The sequence below is a fragment of the Rhincodon typus genome, chromosome 35 (assembly GCF_021869965.1).
Source record: "Rhincodon typus isolate 14 chromosome 35, sRhiTyp1.1, whole genome shotgun sequence".
Taxonomy (NCBI): Eukaryota; Metazoa; Chordata; class Chondrichthyes; order Orectolobiformes; family Rhincodontidae; genus Rhincodon; species Rhincodon typus.
In genome coordinates, this window is record NC_063366.1 from 15,374,760 (window position 1) to 15,396,547 (window position 21,788).

The window sequence follows — 21,788 nt, forward strand, 5'->3', positions numbered from 1 at the left end:
CAACCAGATGCCCTAAATTAATCTAGCCCCATTTGTCAGCATTTGGCCCATATCTCTCTCTAAATAAACCCTTCCTATTCACATATCCATTCAGATGCCTTTTAAATGTTGTAATTGTACTAGCCTCCATCACTTCCTCTGGCAGTTCATTCCATACATGCAGTACTCTCTGCATTAAAAAGTTGCCCCTTAGGTCACTTTTAAATCTCCCCCTCTCAACTTAAACCTATGCCATCCAGTTTTGGACTCGCTTACTCTGGGGAAAATATCTTGGCTATTCACACTGTCCATGCCTCTCATGGTTTTATAAACTTCTATAAAGTTGCCACTCAACTTCCAACACTCCAGGGAAAGTAGCCCCAGCCCATTTAGCCTCTCCCAATAGCTCAAACCCTCCAACCCCGGCAACATCCTTGTAAATCTTTTCTGAACCCTTTCAAGTTTCACAACATCCTTCCTATAGCAGAAGATCAGAATTAAATGCAGTATTCCAAAAGTGGCCTAACCGGTTTGATGAGGGAATGGGGAATGTGCCAAGATATCTGGATTAATCTTTGTATTAGATCTAAATCACTTAAGTCTATTTATGATTCTCCATACATTCAGATATGCTGTTCACATCAGTGCTGCAATAGTGTGATGATTTAAAAAAAAATCAAAAGGATTCTTCCAAAGAGCAGTGTATTAAATCAAAAAACCTCATTCAGTGCTATTTGAGTCTAATGAGTGTGGTTAATTGAGCTTTCACTGCATGTTCTTTGTTGACAGTGTTATTACACAGAATTCTTTATCCTAATGTCAGATGTGGAGATTATAACCTTGTTATTTGTTTTGGTTTTTCACTTTTCTTTAGGATATCAAACTGCTGCTGGACAGGTGCGTGTCTAAAGTTTTTTTTCTGAATGTATGCTCCTGAGTTCCCATTGCTGGTCTGACTGGATATGTACGTTACCTGACCTGCACAGATAGCCCACTCCCGTGTTCAGTACCAAATCTCTTCTGGGTTAGTTGGTCTTGACTAGGATTGTGACCCCAGTACTGTAGTTTATCCTCACAGCCTATGGATTTTGGAGAAGGATCACCAGAGCAGAATCATAGAATTCCTACAGTGTGGAAACAGGCCATTCGGCCCATTAAGTCTGCCTTACACCAGACCCAGACCCCTACCCCATCCCTAAACCCCACTTTTTACCATGGCTAATCCACCTCACGGACATCCCTGGTCAGTACAAGGCAATTTAGCATGGCCAATCCACCTAATGTGCATATCTGTGGGTGAAAACTAGAGTACCCGGAGGGAACCCACACAGACAAATATGATTATTCCGCACAGACAGTCACCCGAGGCTAGAATCAACCCAAGGTCCCTGGCACTGTGAGGCAGCAATGCTAACCACTGAGCCACTGTGCTCGGTTTGGTCGCTGCTCAGTCCCCTTGGCTGGAAAACACATTTGGTGTAAATCATAGTTTAATTGGGATAACCGTAGGTTCATAGGTTCAAATCAGACTCCAGGGACTTGCACACAAAATCCAGACTACAATGCATTCCTTTAGGAATGCTTAACTGTTAAGAAATGCTATCTTTTGAATAGAAGGCAATATCGAGACACCCTCTCACGTGGATGTTAAAGATTCCATGGCAACATTTTGAAGAAAAGCAGAGGTCTTTTCCAAAACATATCCCTCAACCAACACCTAAAATGATCTGGTCATTATCACAGCCTTGCTGTATGAAATTAGTTGTGCTTTTTTCTATAATACAGTAGTGACTGTTGTGGTATAATTTGCACATACCTTTCAGAGATTGCAGCCTAATCTTTTGGATTATATGACCATTGTATATATCCTTGGAATTTACATTACCCAAGATTCGTGTCTGTGAGATCTCCTTGCAGACTGGGGGAGATCTCTAACGTTTTTGATGTGTTAGGTAGATGGCTTTAAGTATCATAGATGAGCATGGAAATGCCTGGCTTGTAAGGCACATCACAATAATACCTTCGTATTTTGACCAAAAAAGGTACTATAATCTTGGCAGTGCACAAATTAGGGTTTTTGCCAGATCATTTAAACGCTATGTGTGTTTACATGACAAAAAACTTCTTTCCAGCTACATAATGGTTGGATGCCAAATACCGTTACCAAGGATTTCTATTCTCTATTTGATTGTCTGCTGCCCAAGCCAAACACCTGGAGAGAAAATCAATAGGTTTCCTCTTCTGGAGAAGTCATGCTCTAAGTCTTTTTCAATATGCATCAGTTGTTTCAGTTAAAGACATTTCAAAGTCATAGATCTTCCTGCCAAAAAGATTTACCATAAAGTTCATAGATAACTGAGGCTTTCTAGGCCTACTGGAAGTAAGGATATTAGAAATACTGTGGTGGTGTTGCTGGTTATTTTATCTTCTAGAATGGCTGTTGCACTGACACCTTTAGCTTACTAGGATTGGGATAAATATTTGTATCAGAATTGTTGGATCCAAAAAATCAATTTGTGGAGTATTGGTGTTACATTTCTGACTACTAAATATCAAACCTTCTCTGCACACACAGCTTCTATCAGAAGGTTTCTGTCATACTTCGTTTTGTGCCCACAGAGACGATGCTGTCTTCTGTGCAAAAGCATCCTGGGATCTTGCACACCATTGTGTCCATATATTGTTGAAAAATATCCTGTTTTATGGAAAGTTCAATTCGTAACCTTTTATGAGCAGTATGCAGTATGGGAGTATGGAGTGTTGTTAGTTTCTAAGAGGATCTCTGTGGATGTCACAAACAATGCTAAAAGTATGAGTTTGAAGAGGAATCTGGCAATCATAAACTTGCGATTGAGTTTCTCAAGTGTAGAATTTTCTGAGGGTGTTGTGCTAGAGCCAGATTTACATGTCTTAGTTCTAAACAAATTCAACAATAACCATCTGTCGTATTAGCACTCATGTTGGTGTTACACCAATTTATGTGGTGTACCTTTTAAATTATATCATCTCTCTCCATCTTCTTCAGTTTGACATTCATCTTGTGTGAGATGTGAGTGGACACTTATGCAGTGATCAATACATGGATTAATGTCTTCACATAGATATAATATTGAATTGCCCTCGAGATCTCCAATCACTTGATTTTATTTGAATATATGGATACAAGGTCAGCTGCTCAGGATGTTAGGTGTTCTTATATTCTGTTGCCTTCTTCCTTGGGTTGTGGGCACTGTGATGGTAACCAGCATTGATCCTACTCCTCATGGGCTGCTTACAGGTCGTAGGATGATGCCATAATATCCTGTGCATGTGGCAATATTAGCAAAAGTTTAGAATATACCCTTTTTAAAGTAGTATGCATGTTGTATCACAACTGTAACTGTACTTCAAAACAAGAAGTACATTTTTAGCTGTAAACATCTTTGAGCATGTCCTGTGACTTTTCTTTTAAACTCTAAACAGTTTCAGGCTTGGTCTGAGCCTTGCTAACGTTGCCTCAAGCTTGTATGAAAAGAGTGGCAACTTTGGCAGCTTAAGGGCTGCCGGTCTCTTCCAACTTGAGGAGATGAGAAATTTGGGGGAAAGAAACACAGAATTCTGAAAAAAAACTCACTTCCTCTGAAGTGTCCTACCCGTTTTGAAACCTTCATTCTATTTTTTTCCACAGCTGTTGCAAGGCTTGCTGAATTTCTCCAGCATTCTGTGTTTGTATCATATTTCTAAAATCTGCAATATTTGCTTTTATCCAAGAAATTTGGAAGCTTTTGGTTTTGTAAGTTGTCATTCTTGTGATGATACTCCATTCCAGGTGTAAACAGGAGCATGTCAAACCAGTAGATGGACCCATTGAGCTGCGTACCAACTCTATCATCACACCTTTCCGCTACATCAAAATCTGGGATAAACTTAAAGCATTAATACCAGGTATGTGATCAACCAGTTTCTTGCATGCAGAGACAGTGTTGTAAATGAATTTGTTACACAGTGGTTATAGCAGTCTATGGCTCAGTTCCTCTCAGTATCAGAAGCTTGCAGGATCAAGCCCACTGCTGAGACTTGAGTATGAAGTCTTATATAACCAGTTGTGCATTACTGAGGCAGTGCTGGATTATTGGAGACACAGTCTTTCAGATGAGTCACTAAACTGAAGTCTCTCCTTTGCCCTCGTGGTGGTAAAAGATCCAAGGTGCTATTTGGGAAAGGAGCAGGGGAGGTCTTCTGATGGAGGGTGAAATATTGAATAGCACAATCAATGTCGTTAATTGACATTTACTGTTTCTGTGATCTGGCTGTGTAAAAATAATTGTTTGAGTATGCCATACGTGCTGAATGAACTTGGAAGAAATGAACAAGGAACGTCTCTAAAAAGAGAGTCTGGCCCAGTGCTACACATGAGGGATTTTTGGCTGGTTTATCAGACTCCTCTATAGTGGAAAGTCGGTGAGCCGGCTTTTGCGCTTTGAAGTAGGAAGCATCAATTGAGTAATTTCCCAACATCCCATTCCTGTTTCAGCATGGCATACATTAGTTTCACTGCACTGAGTTTATAGGTTGGTTAGAGTCAGTGTCTCTGGCTCATCGAGCAGGCTGGAATAGGAACAGAAGAGGGTGCACGCTGAAAAGATGATTAGAAAGCCCGGTTCCTTTCACTGGAACATTCGGTCTGTTCTGTACATGATTGTTAGGCTCCTAGCCGTAATCTCATGTACCCTTCCCCTTTCAATACCCTACATGTCTGCTCAGTCTGCATATTTGGCATGCCCATTGCATACCCCTTCATATTTCTCCATGGAGACTAAAACCCTGTCAAGGACCTGATAATAAAACTGAAAAGTCTTCGAGATGTTTGTGTAACTGTTAAAATAAATAAACATCAATTCAACCTCCACTTTAATATATCTTGGAGCTGATAAACCAGTCAAAAATTCACCGTAACCCTAACCATTCAAATTCCACTTAAATCTGTGACGATTTAAGGTAGGTCGGTGGTTAGCACTACTGACTTACAAAGCTAGGAACCCAGGTGCGATTCCACCCTCTGGAGACTGTCTGTGTGGAGTTTGCACATTCTCCCCATGTCTGCTGGGTTTTCTCCAGGTACTCTGCTTTCTTCCCACAGTCCACAGTCCAAAGATGTGGGGGTTACGTGGATTGGCCATGCAGACTAGGTGGGTTAGCATGCGAAATGCAGGGTTACAAGGATTGGGTAGGGAGTTGAGTCTAGGTGGGATGCTGTTTGGATAGTCAGTGTGGACTTTTGGGCCAAATGGCCTGTTTCTATATTGTAGGGATTCTAAAAATTTAAGAAAAAAACACTTCAGGCTAATGTTCTAGGGTCAGAGGTTTAAATCCCTTTATGGCAGATGGTGAAATTTGAAATTGAATGACAACTGCTGCTGATTGGTGTTTTTAAAAAAAAAAAAATTAATTTCTTTCACGAATGCTCTTTACAGAAAGAATTCTGCTCTCCTCACCTGGTCTGGCCTACATCTGATTCCAGACCCACTAATGTGATTGTCTCTTCACTGCCTTCTGGCCAGTTAAGGATATGCAATAAATGATGTCTTAGCCAGTGGTGCCCACATCCCATGAATGAATTCAAAAAATTTAAATGTAAACATCAAAGTAGAGAGTCCAGATGACATGCACAAATTTGAACCTCCACACTGATCTATACAGAAACCTTTTTATCCATTAAATGAAGTTCTTGTTCTGAACACTTTCACAATCCCAATCAATTTAATGGGTAAATACCGTTAAAACAAAGCAGTAACATGAATCACAGCATTAAAAATATACCTAACCAATTACAAAGCCTCTATTGATAACAGTTTCCAATCAGAAGGTTCCCAGTTCCTCAACGGGCCTTCCCTGTGGTTCATGAGCCGTCTGGCTTAACATGGTTCTTTTAGTTTCAGAACACAACCTGTCTCATTGAAAATTCCACATGCAATAACATTCAGATACATTGTATTATTGCAGTAACAATATCAATTTGCTTGCACATTGGATTGCAGTCCACCATGTTTTCTGCTTGTCAAAGTAGTGGCTGGTGATAAGAGATTTTTCTGTCTCCCTGCAATTATATTCTGTGCTATGATTGATAAAGGCAAGTGTTGAATATGTCATCTTAACTATCCTATTAAACTGTCCTGCTGCCATCAGAGATCTGTGGACAAGCACTCCAAGATCCTTCTAGTTCTATGAACTTCCCAGTGTGCTACCATTCATGGAGTATTCTCTTGTCTTGTGACTTCTTCCAGAGTGTATTACCTCACATTTATCAGGATTAAGTTCAGTCTGCCTCTGATCTGACCAAGCCATCTTTACCTTCCTGTAACCCAAACCTTCTTCCTCAGTAGGAACCACGCAGCCAATCTTCACGTCATACACAGACTCACTTCTCATTCCCCCCTACATTTTCTTCCATATCCTCAATATTAAAAAGGGACCCAGCACTGATCCCTATAGAACACCAGTAGGCACTAGTCACCAATAACAAACAGCCTCCTTACCACCACCCCCTCTCCTACCACTTTTGGATCCAACTCGCCAAATTATCTGGATCCCATGTGCGTTTCCCTTCTTTATAAGTCGACCATGTTGGAATTTGTCAAAGGCTTTGCTGAAATCCAAGTAAACTACATGAATTGTAAAACTACAGTATGTAGATAGACCAACACGAGGAGAGGCCAGTTTGGATTTGGTGCTTGACAATGAACCGGGCCAAGTGTAAGACCTAGGACAAAAACAAAGTTGCCGGAAAAGCTCAGCAGGTCTGGCAGCATCTGTGGACCTGTGTTAGACCTGTTGTTAGGAGAGCATTTTGGCGGTAGCGATCATAACTTTGTTACTTTTACAATAGTCATGGAAAAGGATAGGTACATACAGCAGGGTAAGGTTTATAATTGGGGGAAGGGTAATTATAATTCTGTTAGGCAAGTATTGGGTAACATAAAATGGGAACAGATGCTGTCAGGGAAGAGCACTATAGAAATGTGGAGGTTGTATAAGGAATGCATACTATGTGTGCTCGATACGTTTGTCCCTAGCAGGCAGGGAAGATGCGGTCGAGTGAGGGAGCCTTGGTTCTCAAGAGAGTTCGAATGACTAGTTAAGAGGAAGAAGGCTGCTTTGTATAAAGTTTAGGAAACAAGGATCGGAAATGGCTCTAGAGGGATACAAGTTAGCCAGGAAGGAGCTGAAGAAAAGGCTTAGAAGAGCTATAAGGGGGCATGAGAAAACCTTGGCAGATAGGATCAAGGAAAACCCCAAGGCTTTTTACACGTATGTGAGGAAGAAGAGAATGACCAGAGAAAGGGTAGGGCCAGTCAAGGATTGTAAAGGGAATTTGTGCACGGAGCCGAAAGAGATAGAAGAAGTCCTTAATGAATACTTTTCTTTGGTATTCACAACTGAGAGGGACCTAGTTGTAGGGGAGGACAATGCGAAATAGGCTGGTAGGCTAGAGGAGGTGGATGTTAGTAAGGAAGATGTACTAGGAATTTTGAGGAACGTGAAGATAGATAAGTCCCCCGGGCCTGATGGGATTTATCCAAGGATTCTATGGGAAGCGAGGGAAGAGATTGTAGGGCATTTGGCAATGATCTTTTCATCCTCACTGTCCATGTGTATAGTATCGGAAGATTGGAGAGTGGCAAATATCATTCCCTTGTTCAAAAAAGGGAATAGGGATAACGCCGGAAATTACAGGCCAGTTAGTCTTACTTCAGTGGTGGGCAAATTATTGGAAAGGGCTCTGAGAGATAGGATTTATGATCATTTGGATAGGCACAGTTTGATTCGTGATAGTCAGCATGGATTTGTGAGGGGTAGATCATGCCTCACAAACCTTATTGAATTCTTTGAAGAGGTGACCAAACACGTGGATAAAGGTAGAGCAGTGGATGTGGTATACGTGGATTTAAGTAAGGCGTTTGAAAGGCTCATGCAGAAAGTAAGAAGGCATGGGATAGTGGGAAATGTGGCAGATTGGATTCAGAATTGGCTGACCCTTAGAAGACAAAGGGTGGTAGTGGACAGAAAATATTCAACATGGTGTTCAGTTAAGAGTAGTGTACCACAAGGTCCTCTTCTATTTGTGATTTTTGTAAATGATTTGGATGTAGGAGTGGAAGGGTGGATTAGTAAATTCGCGGGCGATACGAAGGTGGGTCGAGTTGTATATAGTGCGGAGGACTGTTCTAGGTTACAAAGGGACATTGATAGGATGCAGAGCTGGGCTGAGAAGTGGCAGATGGAGTTTAACCCTGAAAAGTGTTAGGTGATTCATTTTGGAAGGACAAATTTGAAAGCAGGATACAGGGTTAATGGAAAGATTCTTGGCAGTGTGGAGGAGCAGAGAGATCTTGGGGTTCATGTCCACAGTTCCCTGAAAGCTGCCACCCAGGTGGATAGAGTTGTTAAGAAGGCGTATGGTGCGTTAGCTTTCATTAATAGAGGGATTGAGTTCAAGAGCCGTGAAGTTATGCTCCAGCTATACAAAGCCCTTGTTCAGCCACATCTGGAGTATTGTGTCCAGTTCTGGTTGCTTCGTTACAGGAAAGATGTGGAAGCGTTGGAAAAGGTGCAGAGGAGATTTACCAGGATGTTGTCTGGAATGGAGGGAAGGTCTTACGAGGAAAGGTTGAGAGCGCTAGGGCTTTTCTGTTTCGAACAATGAAGGATGAGAGGTGACTTGATAGAGGTGTACAAAATAATCAGAGGTATAGATAGAGTGGACAGCCGGAGACTTTTTCCTCGGGTGGAGGTAGCTGTTACAAGGGGGCATAGTTATAAAGTGAGTGGAGGTAGATATAGGGGAGATGTCAGAGGTAGATTCTTTACTTGGAGTGGTATGGGCGTGGAATGCATTGCCGGAGAGGTAAGTGGAGTCGGCCTTATTAGGGGCATTTAAGCGGCTATTAGATAGGCATATGGATGATAGTGTAAGGTAGGGGTGGAGGTTAGATAGACCTTAGGTTTAGGGTAAAAGTTCGGCACAACGTCGTGGGCCGAAGGGCCTGTACTGTGCTGTACTGTTCTGTGTTCCAGTTACACTACCCTCATCTACACACCTGGTCACCTCTCAAAATTCGATCAAATTTGTTAGGCATGACCTCTTTCTGACAAAGCAATGCCGACTAAACCTTGCCTTTCCAAGTGGAAATTAATTCAGAATTTTTTCCAATTAGTTTCACTTCCACTACTGTAAGGCTCACTGCTCTGTCATTCCCTGGTTTATCTCTACCACCTTCCTTGAAACGTGGAACCATATTAGCCGTCTTCCAATCATCCGGTACCTCCCCCGTTGCCAAAAAGTGATTAAAGTACCCGTTTAACACCCTAGCAATGTCCTCCAACTCCACGCACAGGTTCCACTCTTGGTTCCTAATGGGCCTCACTCTAAGCATGTGTTTCCAAGTGCTATACCTGCACAGTGATTGAGAACTATGCAATGGACAGTGAATGAACGGAACATTAGAAATAGGCGCAGAGGTAGGCCATCTGGCCCCTCGGGCCTGCTCCACCATTCAGTAAGATCATGGCTGATCTTTTTGTGGACTCAGCTACACTTACCCACCCACTCACCATAATCATTAATTCCTTATCTGTTCAAAAATCTATCTTTGCCTTAAAAACATTCAGCAAGGTAGCCTCAACTGCTTCACTGGGCAGGGAATTCCACAGATTCACGACCCTTTAGGTGAAGAAATACCTCCTCAACTCAGTCCTAAGTTGGCTCTCCCTTATTTTGAGACTGTGCTTTCTAGTTCTAGTTTCACCCGCCAGTGGAAACACCTCCCTGCTTCTGTCTTATCTATTTCCTCCATAACTTTGTATGTTTGTATAAGACCCCCCACCCCCACCCTCCTGGTCATTCTTCTAAATTCCAATGAGTATAGCCCCAGTCTACGCAGTGTCTCCTGATCAGCCAACCCTCTCAACTCTGGAATTAACCGAGTGAACCTCCTCTGCAGCCCTTCCAGTGCCAGTACATCTTTTGTCCAAGTAAGGAGGACAAAACTGTACACAGTACTCCAGGTCTGGCCTCATCAGCACCATATACAATTGCAGTGTAACCTCCCGGTTTTTCAACTCCATCCCACGAGCAATGAAGGACAATATTCTACTTTCCTTAATTGCCTGCTGCACCTGCAAGCCAACTTTGTGATTTCATGCACAAGGATACCCAGATTTCTCTGCACAGAGCATACTGCAATTTTTCACCATTTAAATAATAGTCCATTTTGCTGTTATTCCTACCAAAATGGATGACCTCACATTTACGAACATTGTACTCCATCTGCCAGACCCTTGCCCACTCACATAACCGATCTATATCCCTCCGTAGACTTTGTGTCTTCCGTACGCTTTGCTTTACTACTCATCTTAGTGTCATCTACGAACTGTGATACGCCACACTTAGTCCCCAACTCCAAATCATCGATATAAATTGTAAACAATTGCAGATCCCTGGGGCACATCACTAGACACTGATCGCCAACCAGAAAAACACCCATTTGTCTGCACTCTGCTTTCTGCTCGCTAACTAATCCTCTATCCATGCAAATAGATCACCCATAATTCTGTGTACCTTTGTCTTATGCAGCAGCCTTTTGTATGGCACCTTGCTGAATACCTTTGGGAAATCCAGACACACCAGTTCCGCATTGTCCACTGCACGTGTAATGTCCTCAGAGAATTCCAGTAAATTAATTAAATATGACTTTCCTTTCATGAACCCTTGCTGCATCTGCCCGATGGGACAATTCAGGTTCAAGCATTTTCCCACTACAGAAGTTAAGCTAACAGGCCTATTGTTACCCGCTTTTTGTTTACCTCCTTTTTTAAACAGTAGCGTCATATTTGCTGTTTTCCAACCTGCCAGAACTGCCCCAGAGTCTACAGAATTGTGGGAAATTACCACGAGTGCATTTGCTACTCCACCCCCCCCAACTCCCACTGACCCCTGCCATCTCTTTTAGTACCCTGAGATGCATTCCATCACGGCCAGTCTACCTTTAGCCCCATCAGCTTGCCCAAGACTACCTGTTTAGTGATAATGATCCTCACCTAGGTCCTCATCTGTCATAGCCTCATGTCAATTATTAGCATGTTATTTGTGTCTTTCACTGTGAAGACTGACACAAAATACCTGTTCGATGCCTCAGCCATTTTCTCATTTCCCATTATTAACTCCCCCTTCTTGTCCTCTAAAGGACCAATGTTTACTTTAGCCAATTTTTCATTTTATATATTTGTAGAAACATTTCCTATCTGTTTTTATATTTTGAGCTAGTTTACTCTCAACTTATTGTACCTTTCTTTAAAGTCTGTTTTCCTGGATTTCTGTTGACCTTTAAGGATTTCCCAATCCTCGAGTTTCCAACTAATCTTTGCCACTTTTTATGCATTAACTTTCAATTTGATACCCTCCTTTATTTCCTTAGTTATCCATGGCTGATCATCCTTTTTTCTACAGTCCCTTTTCAGTGGTATATACTGTTGGTGAGCACTGTAAAAAAAAAAACACTTTAAAATTCCTCCACCGTTCCCCAATTGTTCCACCATATAGTCTTTGCTCCCAGTCTACTTTAGCCAACTCCTCCCTCATCCCATTCAGGTCTCCTTTGTTAAAGCGCAAGACACTGGTATTGGATTTTACTTTCTAACACTCCATCTACATATCAAATTCAACCATACTTTGATCACTCCTTCCAAGTGGATCCCTAACTATGAGATCATTTATTATTCTTGCCTTACTACACAGGACCAGATTTAGGAAAGCTTGCTCCCTTGTAGGTCCAGTTACATAATGTTCGAGGAAACGATTGTGGATACATTCTATGAACTCCTCTTCAAGGCTGCCTTGACCGACTTGGTTTGACCAATTAACATGTAGATTTAAATTCCCCATGATAACTGCCGTACCATTTCTACATGCTGTTATTTCTTTATTTATTACCCGCCCCACCTTGATGTTGTTATTTGGTGGCCTATAGATGATAACTATCAGTGATTTTTTTCCATCTTACTATTTCTAATTTCCACCCACGATAATTCAACCTTTTTCTCTATCGAACCTATATGATCTCTTACTACCGCCCGGATGTCATCCTTAAATATCAGAACTACACCACATCCTTTTCCTACATGTCTGTCCTTCTGAATAGCCTGATACCACAAATCTTTAACTCCTAGTTGTGACCCCCCCCCTGCAACCATATCTCTGTAATGGCCACTATATCATACCCATGTGATGATTTGTGCTGTCAACTCATTTACCTTGTTACCTTTTTTATGAATCTTAACACCTCTACCAGAAGAACCTTTGTTTAAAGACATTCTCTCTTTTTCTGCCACTACCGAGTTTCCACTCATCTTAGTGCTACGCTGCTTCTTGCATTCTATTTACTATCTTGATTCTCTTTTTCCTTAAGCCCTCCCCCACTCTAGCTGACTCCGTACTTCCCCTTTGGTTCACAACCCCCACCAAGCTCATTTAAACTCCACCTGGCTTTGCTAGCAAAACCACCTGCAAGAATATTGGCCCCATCACTGTTAGGGTGAAGACCATTCCCCTTGAACAGGTCCCACCTTGCCCAGAAATGGTCCCAGTTATTCAGAAATCAAAAACCCTCCTGTACTACTCCCCCAGCCACATATCACACTGCCTAATCTGCCAATCCTAGCCTCACTAGCACATGGCACTGATCGTAATTCAGAGATTACTACCTTTCAATCTGGCTCCTAACTCCCTAAATTCAGCCTTCAGGACTTCAACCTTTTTCATAACTATGTCATTGGTACCAGCGTGTACCAGAGCCACTGGCTGACTCCCCATTCCCCGACCAAATGCCCTGCTCAGTAACCTGCAGGAGCCTTGCACCAGGAAGCACCACACCATCCTGTTGTCACTGGAGTGTCTGCAGAAATACCTCTCCATTGCCCTAATAATTGAATCCGTTATCACTGTAGTTTTAACCGCCTTTTTCTCCACCCATCTTTAGCTGAGCGACCCACGGTGCTGCGGGTTTTGCTTTGGCTGCAATTCCCTGGGGCACTATCACCATCACCAGAACTCAGCACTGAGTACCGGTTAGCTGTTGAGATGGGCTAAGGGAACTCCTGCACTGCCTGCCTTACCTTATGCTTGAGTGCAACGGTCACCCATTCCCTGTCCTCCTGCATTCTTTTACACTGTGGGGTGACCACTGCCTTGTACACACTATCCACGTAACACTTGTTGTCCCAGATGCTTCTCAGTGCCTCCCAACCTCTCTGAAGTTCCATAACTCGGCGCTCAAGTTGGAGATACTGACAGCACCTCCTGCACACGCATTGCTCATCGATGAAATCAGTAAGCGAGAACTCCCACACTTTACAGGTGGAGCATACCGCTTGAAGGAGTTGGCCTGCCATCCCTTTAATTAACCCAAAAATCTACCCACTAAAAAAGCTAAATCTAATTCTCACTAATGTACCTTAACATTTAACTAGAAAGTGTAATATTTTCAACAGGTTATTTGATTAGTGTAAGAAAATTAGAATTATACTCAGCCCTCAAACAGGCAGTCACTTACTGGCTTGGCTCCGATGCCACTCTCAGATTTCACGCTCCCTCTCACCAGAAACTTTGCAGCCTTTATGGTTCCTGAGTCTCTGTCCTGTGACTGTTCCTGGCTCTGAGGCAAGTCCTTGTAATAGTAGCTGAATGTAAGAATGTGTCCAATCAGAGTGTTTCTGTTAATGAGGATGTGTATCTTGCAGCCAGAGAATTTCTAAAACTGGATCCTAAGACAGCACATCCACGACTTATTCTGTCCGAGGATCTCATCAGTGTGATTGATGGCGAGAAACGTCGGGACTCTTCATTCATGCTCCATCGTTTTAACCACTGGCTCTGTGTTCTAGCTAACATTGGCTTCCTGTCAGGGCAACACTACTGGGACGTAATGCTGGGCAACAATACTGCTTGTATCATTGGCGTTGTCAGCGAATCTGCTGACCGGTCAATAACTAAACAGCTGACACCACAAGATGGCTACTGGGTGATTGAAATGGTCAATGGGAGCCTGGTCAATGTCATTGGTCCTGGTGCCAAGATCCTCCCTCTACGACGCAAGCCCCGCATCATCCGTGTCTACCTGAATTATGAGGAGGGGCAGCTATCTTTCTACGATGCTGAAGACCTGTGTCCTATCTACACCATACGGGACAAGTTCACAGCAAAACTCTATCCCCTCTTCAACCCTCATAACCGTAAGGAAGGGAATTTGGAGTCACTGAGTATATGTAACGAGACAGAGTGCTAAGATTCATTTGCTCCCAGCAGGGTGGGATTTTGACATTGTGGCAGCCTTTCTTGAAGGGGAAGTCTGTTGACATTTAGAACGGCTCTAAGGCAAATAAGTGAACTCCTATTGGCATTTTTCTTCTAGTCATTGTTGCCAGCCATTAAGTGTTAAAAGTTGCTGGTTGGAATTAAACGGACCCTGACAGGCTGGCTGGGAATTTTCACCCTGGTGCTCCAGGTTCCTAGGAGGAACTCATATTTGTCAAATCTGCATTGTCCATATGTTACCTTTCCATTATTGACTTTAAATGTTACAACATTGCTGGTTGAGGCAGGAGGAAGAGGGACTGCTGAATTCTACATGGGAACCAGTAGCACAGGCAAGAAATCCCATTCATCATGTATCATGGCAGATATACAGAATAAACTCCCCTTGCATAGCAACTCGGTGGATCCATAAATCACAACACAAGATCTGGAGTCCAGTCTGAATGTGGAATCCAGCATTGGTGCCATTTTACTGTCATTGGCACTTGTTTCCATAGCAAACACACCAGTACAGGGGTTATCCCTCCCAATTTATCCTTCCTGCAATTCCATGAGTGGATTATATCAATTGGAAACTGGAATAGGCCATTTGGACATACTGGCATGGTCTGCCATTCAATAAGGTCAAGTGCTTATCAGGTTGTGGCCTCAATTTCACAGTGAATATTGACAGTTGTTTATGAAAATGATTATTGTAGTAATGGATATAAAAAGGCACAAGACATCATATCATGAAAGGATAAAATGGCCAAACTTCTCTTACCAGTATTTTATCAATGCAAAATAGTTCAATAGCCACACCACATTGATGCTGGAAGGAACAAACTGAGGCAAACATATTAAAGATTTTGATGTAAGGAAAAACTTCAAATGCATTATGAGTAAAGGCACAATTCAACCTGGAGTTTAATAAATGCATTCTAAGTGTTTCATTATCGTAGTTTGAATTTTATCATTTTTAATGAAGTCTTTTTCAATTGAATACACTGTAATGTTCCCATTACAAATACCTCTGCAACCCTATGCTTTCACAGCCTTTTTGGTTCATTTCTCCAGCATTGGAGAATATGTCAACATACTAACACTGACAGAAACGTGGATTATGGTGATCCTAAGAATGGATTTGATGGTGTGAACAAAGAGGAACTATTTCTCTTGGCAGGTGTGTTGGTAACCAGAGGCTATCCTCAGGGCATATTCATGGTAGACCTGACATTGAGGCATTCATTGGCAGGCACTAGTATGAAATGCTTTGGGATTATGTTGCTGTGGCAACTTTACCATGAATACACCCCCCCAAAAAAAAACACTCAGCTTGGGCAAGTCACTGAGACAGACAGGGCAAAAGATTTCTAAAATCAGTATTATTAATATTGGAGTGAGGGAAAGGGTGTATAATTCATGCTCACTTTTGTATCAGAACAGCAAACTTACAAGAACAACTAATAGTCACAAATGGAGGAATCGTCCACAATACTGTTCTTCACATCATACCACATGTTGTTCGGGTAATAAATGATTTGGAAATCTGAAACAGGAACAGAAAATTCTCAGTGGCAAGTGTATGATGCACACCATTATTAATGTTGCATTCATTCTGCATTTGGAATAAAGATTACATAAATTGTAAATTGCTTCATGTTCCTTGATGATTTAACCTTGTGAAAACAAACCCATTGAAGTCTTCATGAAATTTACAATTGCTGCATTTGCAAACCAGTCATTGAACTCATCACTGCAAATTGAAACCAGTAATCAAAAGTAAGTAGCTTTTTAATCACCATGATACGTGTCCATCAGCAACTGCCAATAAAACTTCTAGTTAAGCGTTTAGATTCTCTTTCCTTCAGGTTGTGAATTGGCAATACGGATTTGCAAAGCTGCAAGTGATACATTATCATGTATTGAGAACTGGGTACTTAACAGTCAGGATAAACGTGCTCGTTTGAGGTTGGCAAACTATTACTGGAGTGCCACAGTGATCACGCTGAAGCAGAAAGTTGTCCAAATGAAAAGAGAATTGCAGATTACTCCAGCATACAGAGAGATGTGAAGGATAGAAGATGCCAACTTCTGCAATGCATCTAACCAGATCGGTAACACAGAGTGGAAGCTCACTATCCACACCCTTATTGCGTAGCAGTGAAAGGTGGGGCATCAAGAATCATGACGGGAACATTGAAATCGGGTTGAACCCCACCAATTTACTGAACAGTGAGTTTACAACTATACTAAAAATTCACCGTTAAACTGGTGTACCTTCACTCTCGCTGGTTTAAAATCCTAGAACTGCCTTTCAAAAGTCACACCAAATCAACTGCAATAGTACAAGGAAGCAAGTAACTGTGTTACCGAGCCTGTTTCGGCGCCTTATGACATACTGCTGGAGTAAGTATTTGATCTCCTGTCTTCTCCAAAGATCAAAAACGTGTTCTCTTCCCTCGCCCCGGCCAAAAACAAAGAGTGTTGGTCTACCTACAGAACATAGAAGTTCAAGAAGGCAGCTCACTACAAACTTCTCAAGGGTAACTAGGGGAGGGCATTAAATACTGGCCCAGCTAGCCACATACACACACACACACATGGCCCACGACCGAATTAAAAACCATGTTAGGACCCTCTTGAGGTTCAGTGGTAGTGTCCATAGCCCTGGACCAGGAGGCCCGAGTCCACGTCCCATCTGCTCCAGTGATGATAACATCTCTGAACAGATTGATTAAAAAAATAGGATTTTTTTAAGAAAAAGTTAGGAGTGTTTGACCGCTAACTTTAAAAAGCAATAATCCCCCTTATTTAGCAACTTGCTGCTAACGAGGTGGTGCTAATTGCCCCCAATGACCGGATGAGACCTGGCTTCACTTGTAGCCATCGACCAAGTCATTCAAACACCTATCAGATTCTGCCTTCAACTTAACTCATACTTTGCCACAGCCGTTAGCCGTACAAAAAAAACCCCAGAAATTACTGGAGAATCTCAACAGCGACCCTCACCGGACTCAAAGTTAATTCTGTATCTCTCCCCCACCACCCAACAGATGCTGCCAGACCTGCTGAGTTCCTCGAGCAGTTTCTGACCTACAGTATCGGCAGCTCTTTGATTCATTTTAATGCAGGTCCTTATCAAGTGCCCTCTTCCAGACCAACAGCCATCCTCCTTCCATCCCTCTGTCCCTCATTTGCAGAAACTCCGAGAGATCTCAAGAGGCTCCTCCTGGTTCAGAGACCAGGCTGCTCTCAGAATTGGTATACCGTTATTCAAGCCATGCAGAAACTTAAATCACCTTTGCAAGTTGTAGCTTCCCTCATTTGAGCAGCACTTTTTGGTTACTGCTAAAATGTAGACAAAAACTAGGGAGAGATGAGCCTTTTAGATCGAGACCACACCAACCCTGCAAATAGCATCCCAACCAGACATGCCCCACTACCCAATCCCCGTAACCCTGCTTTCCCATGGCTAATTCACCTAACCTGCACATCTCTGGACACTGGGACAATTTAGACGTACGTTTTGACAAATCAGTATGTGATGGAATACCACCCACCCACCCCAATTTACCTGGATGTGTGCAGCTCCAACAACACTCAATAAGCTCAACACCATCCAGAAGAAAACAGGCCACTTGACTGGCACCACATCTACAAACATCCACTCCCTCCTCCATCAATGCTCAGGAGCAGCAGGTTGTCCCCTGTACAAGATGCACTGCAGAAATTCACCAATGCTCCTTAGACAGTATATTCATGACTTAAATCCATGACCACATCCATCCATCCAGAAGGACAAGGGAAGCAGAAACATAGAAACACCACCGCTATCAAGTTCCCCTCCAAGCCACTCATCGTCCTGACTTGGAAATATATCAGACTCCTTCACCATTGCTGATTCAAGCCCCTCCCTAACAACACTGTGGTTCTACATTACATGCACAATAGTATTTCAAAGAGGCAGCTCACCACCGTCTCAAGGGCAGCTAGGGGAGGGCAATAAATTCTGAACCAGGCATCCACGCCCAGTGAATTGAAAAAGTTAACGAGGAGTGTTGAACCATCAAGAAAGCTTTAAAAAGTAATAATCCCCTTCAACTGCAACTCACTGCTGTCGATGCGAGAAGCACAAAACGTGATGCCACAGTCCACGTTGCTCAGACCCCGCCCTCATTATATTTTACCACAGTCCTTAGAGTCATAGAAATGTACAACACAGATAAACCCTTCTGTCCAACTCGTCCTTGCTGCCCAGATACCCTAAATTAATCCAGTCTCATTTGCCAGCATTTAACCCATACCCCTCTAAACTCTTTCTATCCACATACCCATCCGTGTTCCTTTTCAATATTGTAATTGTTCCAGCCTCCATCGCTTCCTCTGGCAGCTCAGTCCGTACACACACGCCTCTCTCTGCATGTGGGAAAGTTACCCCTTTAGTACAAATTATAGCAGACAAAAACAGGAATTACTGGAGAATCTCAGCAGTGACACTCACGAGAGTGGAAACATTAACGCTGTTTTTCCTCTCTCTCTCTGTCCTGAGAAACAATCCTCACAGTGTGGGGACAGGCCATTTGACCCAACAAGTCCATACCGTCTGAAGAGCACCCCACTCAGACTCATTCCCGTAACCCTGCATTCCCACAGACACGAAACCAATCCAGTTCACTTGCATATCTTTGGATGTGTTGGAGAAAAAGAAACCCGGAGGAAACCCACACAGACAGATACCGGAAGCTGGAATTGAACCCATATCCCTGGCATCGTGAGGCTGTAGCGCTAACCACTACCGTGCAGCTTCGAGTTGAATACAGCTTGTTCCTTGAGCAGTTGCTGTTTTCGTTTGTTCCTGACCCGCAGTATCGGCAGATTGAGTGATCTTTTCCAGACCAACAGCCATCCTTCCTCCTCCTGCCTTTCCATCCCTCTGACCCTGTTCCGCTTGCAGAAACCCCGAAAGATCTCAACAGGCTCCTCCTCTTTCGCTTCCCGTTATATCCCCTGCGGAGCTCAGAAACCGGGTCTGCGGACAGATGAAGACCTTTGCCTTTTCTCTTCTTCGCCTTTTGCAGTTTCTCGCCTGCTCGGCTTCAGGTAAAACCATCTCTAACAGCCTCTTTAAACCGACAACTGGCTGTTTCTATCCGAACCAAACTGAAACAATGACCAAAAAAGGAAAATCCTTGCGCAGAACAAATACTCTGGGAATTGGCAACGCGAAGTCGATGTTTTTTATCTTGAAGCCTGTGTTGTAGCGGCTCAGTATGAGGGAACGGGAACCGGGAATGTTCACGGAGCTGGGATTGGGTTTGTTCAGAGTGACATTTCCACCCAGTTTCAGATTCCGTTCGAGGTCCGTGACTTGTTCCGACGCTAATCCTGCTGTTTTTACACAACCTCCCGGGACAGATTTCTACCTCCCGCCGTGACTTAACACCGTGTTATTGAGGCATGAGTTGAGAGTGTCTCTCAGTTTCCCAGTGTTTACAGCTTGGACCCAGACACTGCCTGGGACCAGGACTGACTGAGAGGGAAACAGGAATGGAACTGGGTGAGGTCACTGTTAAAGCAGAGAACAAGACTCGTTTCAAACAAAAAAAAACACCGAGCCGTTTTGTTTCAGATTGAGTCTCAAGTATTTACGTTCTGCTTTCAAAATAAAGGTTTGTCAAACAGACAGGGAGCTAGGAGGCGAGAGGGATAAAGGGGGTATTTTCAATGATTGCTGTTCGCTGTTGGGATGTGTCAGTCGCTTGTGACTCAGAGTGGAATTCTCTGTCATTGAAATCAGTTAAGGGGAAAACATCGAATGCTTTCGGCAAGGAGTTAGATATAGTTCCCTTGGGGCTAAAGGGATCAAAGGATATGGAGAGAAACTAGGGACAGGGGACTGAGTTGGATGATCAGCTGTAAGCATGTTGAATGGTGAAGCAGGTTGAATGGCCTCGCCCAGGTCCGATTCTCTGTGGTTTCCCATTGCTCTTGAGGCTGCAGTGGTTAGTTGCTTCCTGTTACTGCATTTGGTGCAGAGACACCCACAGTGCTGTTTGGGAGGGAGTTCCAGGGTTTTAACCCAGTGACAATGAAGGAACAACAGTATCAGGATTTTTAATGGAGTTGTAAGCTCACCATCGTCATTTAAAGTTGGTGGGCAGAACCCAATTCCAATGTCCCTGCCATGATTCTTGATGGCCCACTTTTCACTGAATTACAAAAAGTTTGTGAATAGTCAGCTTGACCATGCTTTCCAGACCTAGTCAGATGCATTGTAGAGTTTGGCATATTTTTGCCCCCTCCAATTTTTGTGGAGTCAGTCCATCTTCTCCATGACTTGTGATCCATGGGCCTTCAAAGGAGTTCTGAGCCATAGTCATTATCTTCGTACCTTTGAAAAGGTAACCTGGCACAAAGGAAGATGGTTGTAGCTGTTGGACATCAATCATCCCAGTTCCAGGAAAAGCTCTGCAGCAGTTGAGGTGCAGACGGCAGGGATCCAGTGAATCCTAGAAGAGGGATTCTAGAAGAAGATCCTAAATTGGGGGAAGGCAAATTACGTCAGTACGAGGCAGGAGATAGGGAGTGTTAATTGGGAGGAGCTGTTATCAGGCAAGGCCAGATATGACACGTGGAAATTGATCAAAAGACCTGCTGATGAGAGTTCAGGACTGGCATGTTCCAGTAAGGCAGAAGGACAAAGATGGCAAGGTAAGGGACCCTTGGATAATGAGGGAGGCTGTGAATTTAGTCAAAAGGAAAAATGGAAACATATGTAAGGTTTACACAGCTAAAATTGGACAGGGCCCCTGAGGAATATAAGAAAAGCAAGCAAGTACTCAAGCAGGGAATTAGGAGAGCAAGAAGGGGCCATGAAATGATCTTGGCAAGTAGGCTTAAAGAGAATCCCTGTAGACACATTAAAAACAAGAGGATAACCAGGGGGAAGGTAGGACCACTTGTGCTTGGAGGCAGAGAATGTGGGTGAGACCCTAAATGAGTACTTTGCATCGGTATTCACCCAGGAGTAGGATATGGATGTTAGTGAGATTTGTGTGGAGCATGCTAATAGGCTAGGACATTTTGAAATCAAGTGGTGTTGGCTCTCTTGAAGAGTATAAAGGTGGATAAATCTCCAGGGCCCGAAGGTATCTATCCCAGGTTACTAAGAGAGGCAAGAGAGGAGACTGGTGGAGCCTTGACCAAAATATTTGTTTCCTCATTGGCCACTGAAGTGGTCCTGGAGGATTGGTGAGTAGCTAATGTTGTTCCTCTGGGGATAATCCAGGAAACTACAGACCCATGAGTCTCACATCAGTGGTTAGGAAGCTATTGAAGAGAATTCTAAGGGATAGGATTTATGTACATTTGTAAAAGCATGGCCTAATTGGAACAGTCAGCATTGGCTTTGTGCAGAGCAAGTCATGTCTTACCAACTTCATTGAATTTTTGGAGGATGAGGTGAAGGTGATTAATGAGG

General features: G+C 43.1%; 2 protein-coding genes across 8 annotated transcripts in view; both read left to right on the plus strand.

Annotated features, from left to right (window-relative positions):
• The window catches only part of LOC109931099 (zinc-binding protein A33-like), a 36,941-nt gene extending 20,984 nt beyond the window's left edge, over positions 1–15,957 (plus strand). For all 3 annotated transcript variants that reach the window (XM_020530429.2, XM_048616722.1, XM_048616723.1), the window contains exons 5-7: positions 854–876; positions 3,788–3,903; positions 13,753–15,957. In XM_020530429.2, the coding sequence (XP_020386018.2) occupies positions 854–876; positions 3,788–3,903; positions 13,753–14,297 (684 nt within the window). In that variant the 3' untranslated portion in view covers positions 14,298–15,957. The remainder of the gene's footprint in view (positions 1–853; positions 877–3,787; positions 3,904–13,752) is intronic.
• Positions 15,958–18,868: 2,911 nt separating this feature from the next.
• Positions 18,869–21,788, plus strand: part of LOC125486999 (carcinoembryonic antigen-related cell adhesion molecule 1-like) — a 24,457-nt gene continuing 21,537 nt past the window's right edge. For 2 of the 5 annotated variants that reach the window (XM_048616745.1, XM_048616749.1), the window contains exon 1: positions 18,869–19,408. In XM_048616745.1, the coding sequence (XP_048472702.1) occupies positions 19,348–19,408 (61 nt within the window). In that variant the 5' untranslated portion in view covers positions 18,869–19,347. The remainder of the gene's footprint in view (positions 19,409–21,788) is intronic. The other 3 variants (XM_048616746.1, XM_048616747.1, XM_048616748.1) reach the window with 2 other exon arrangements.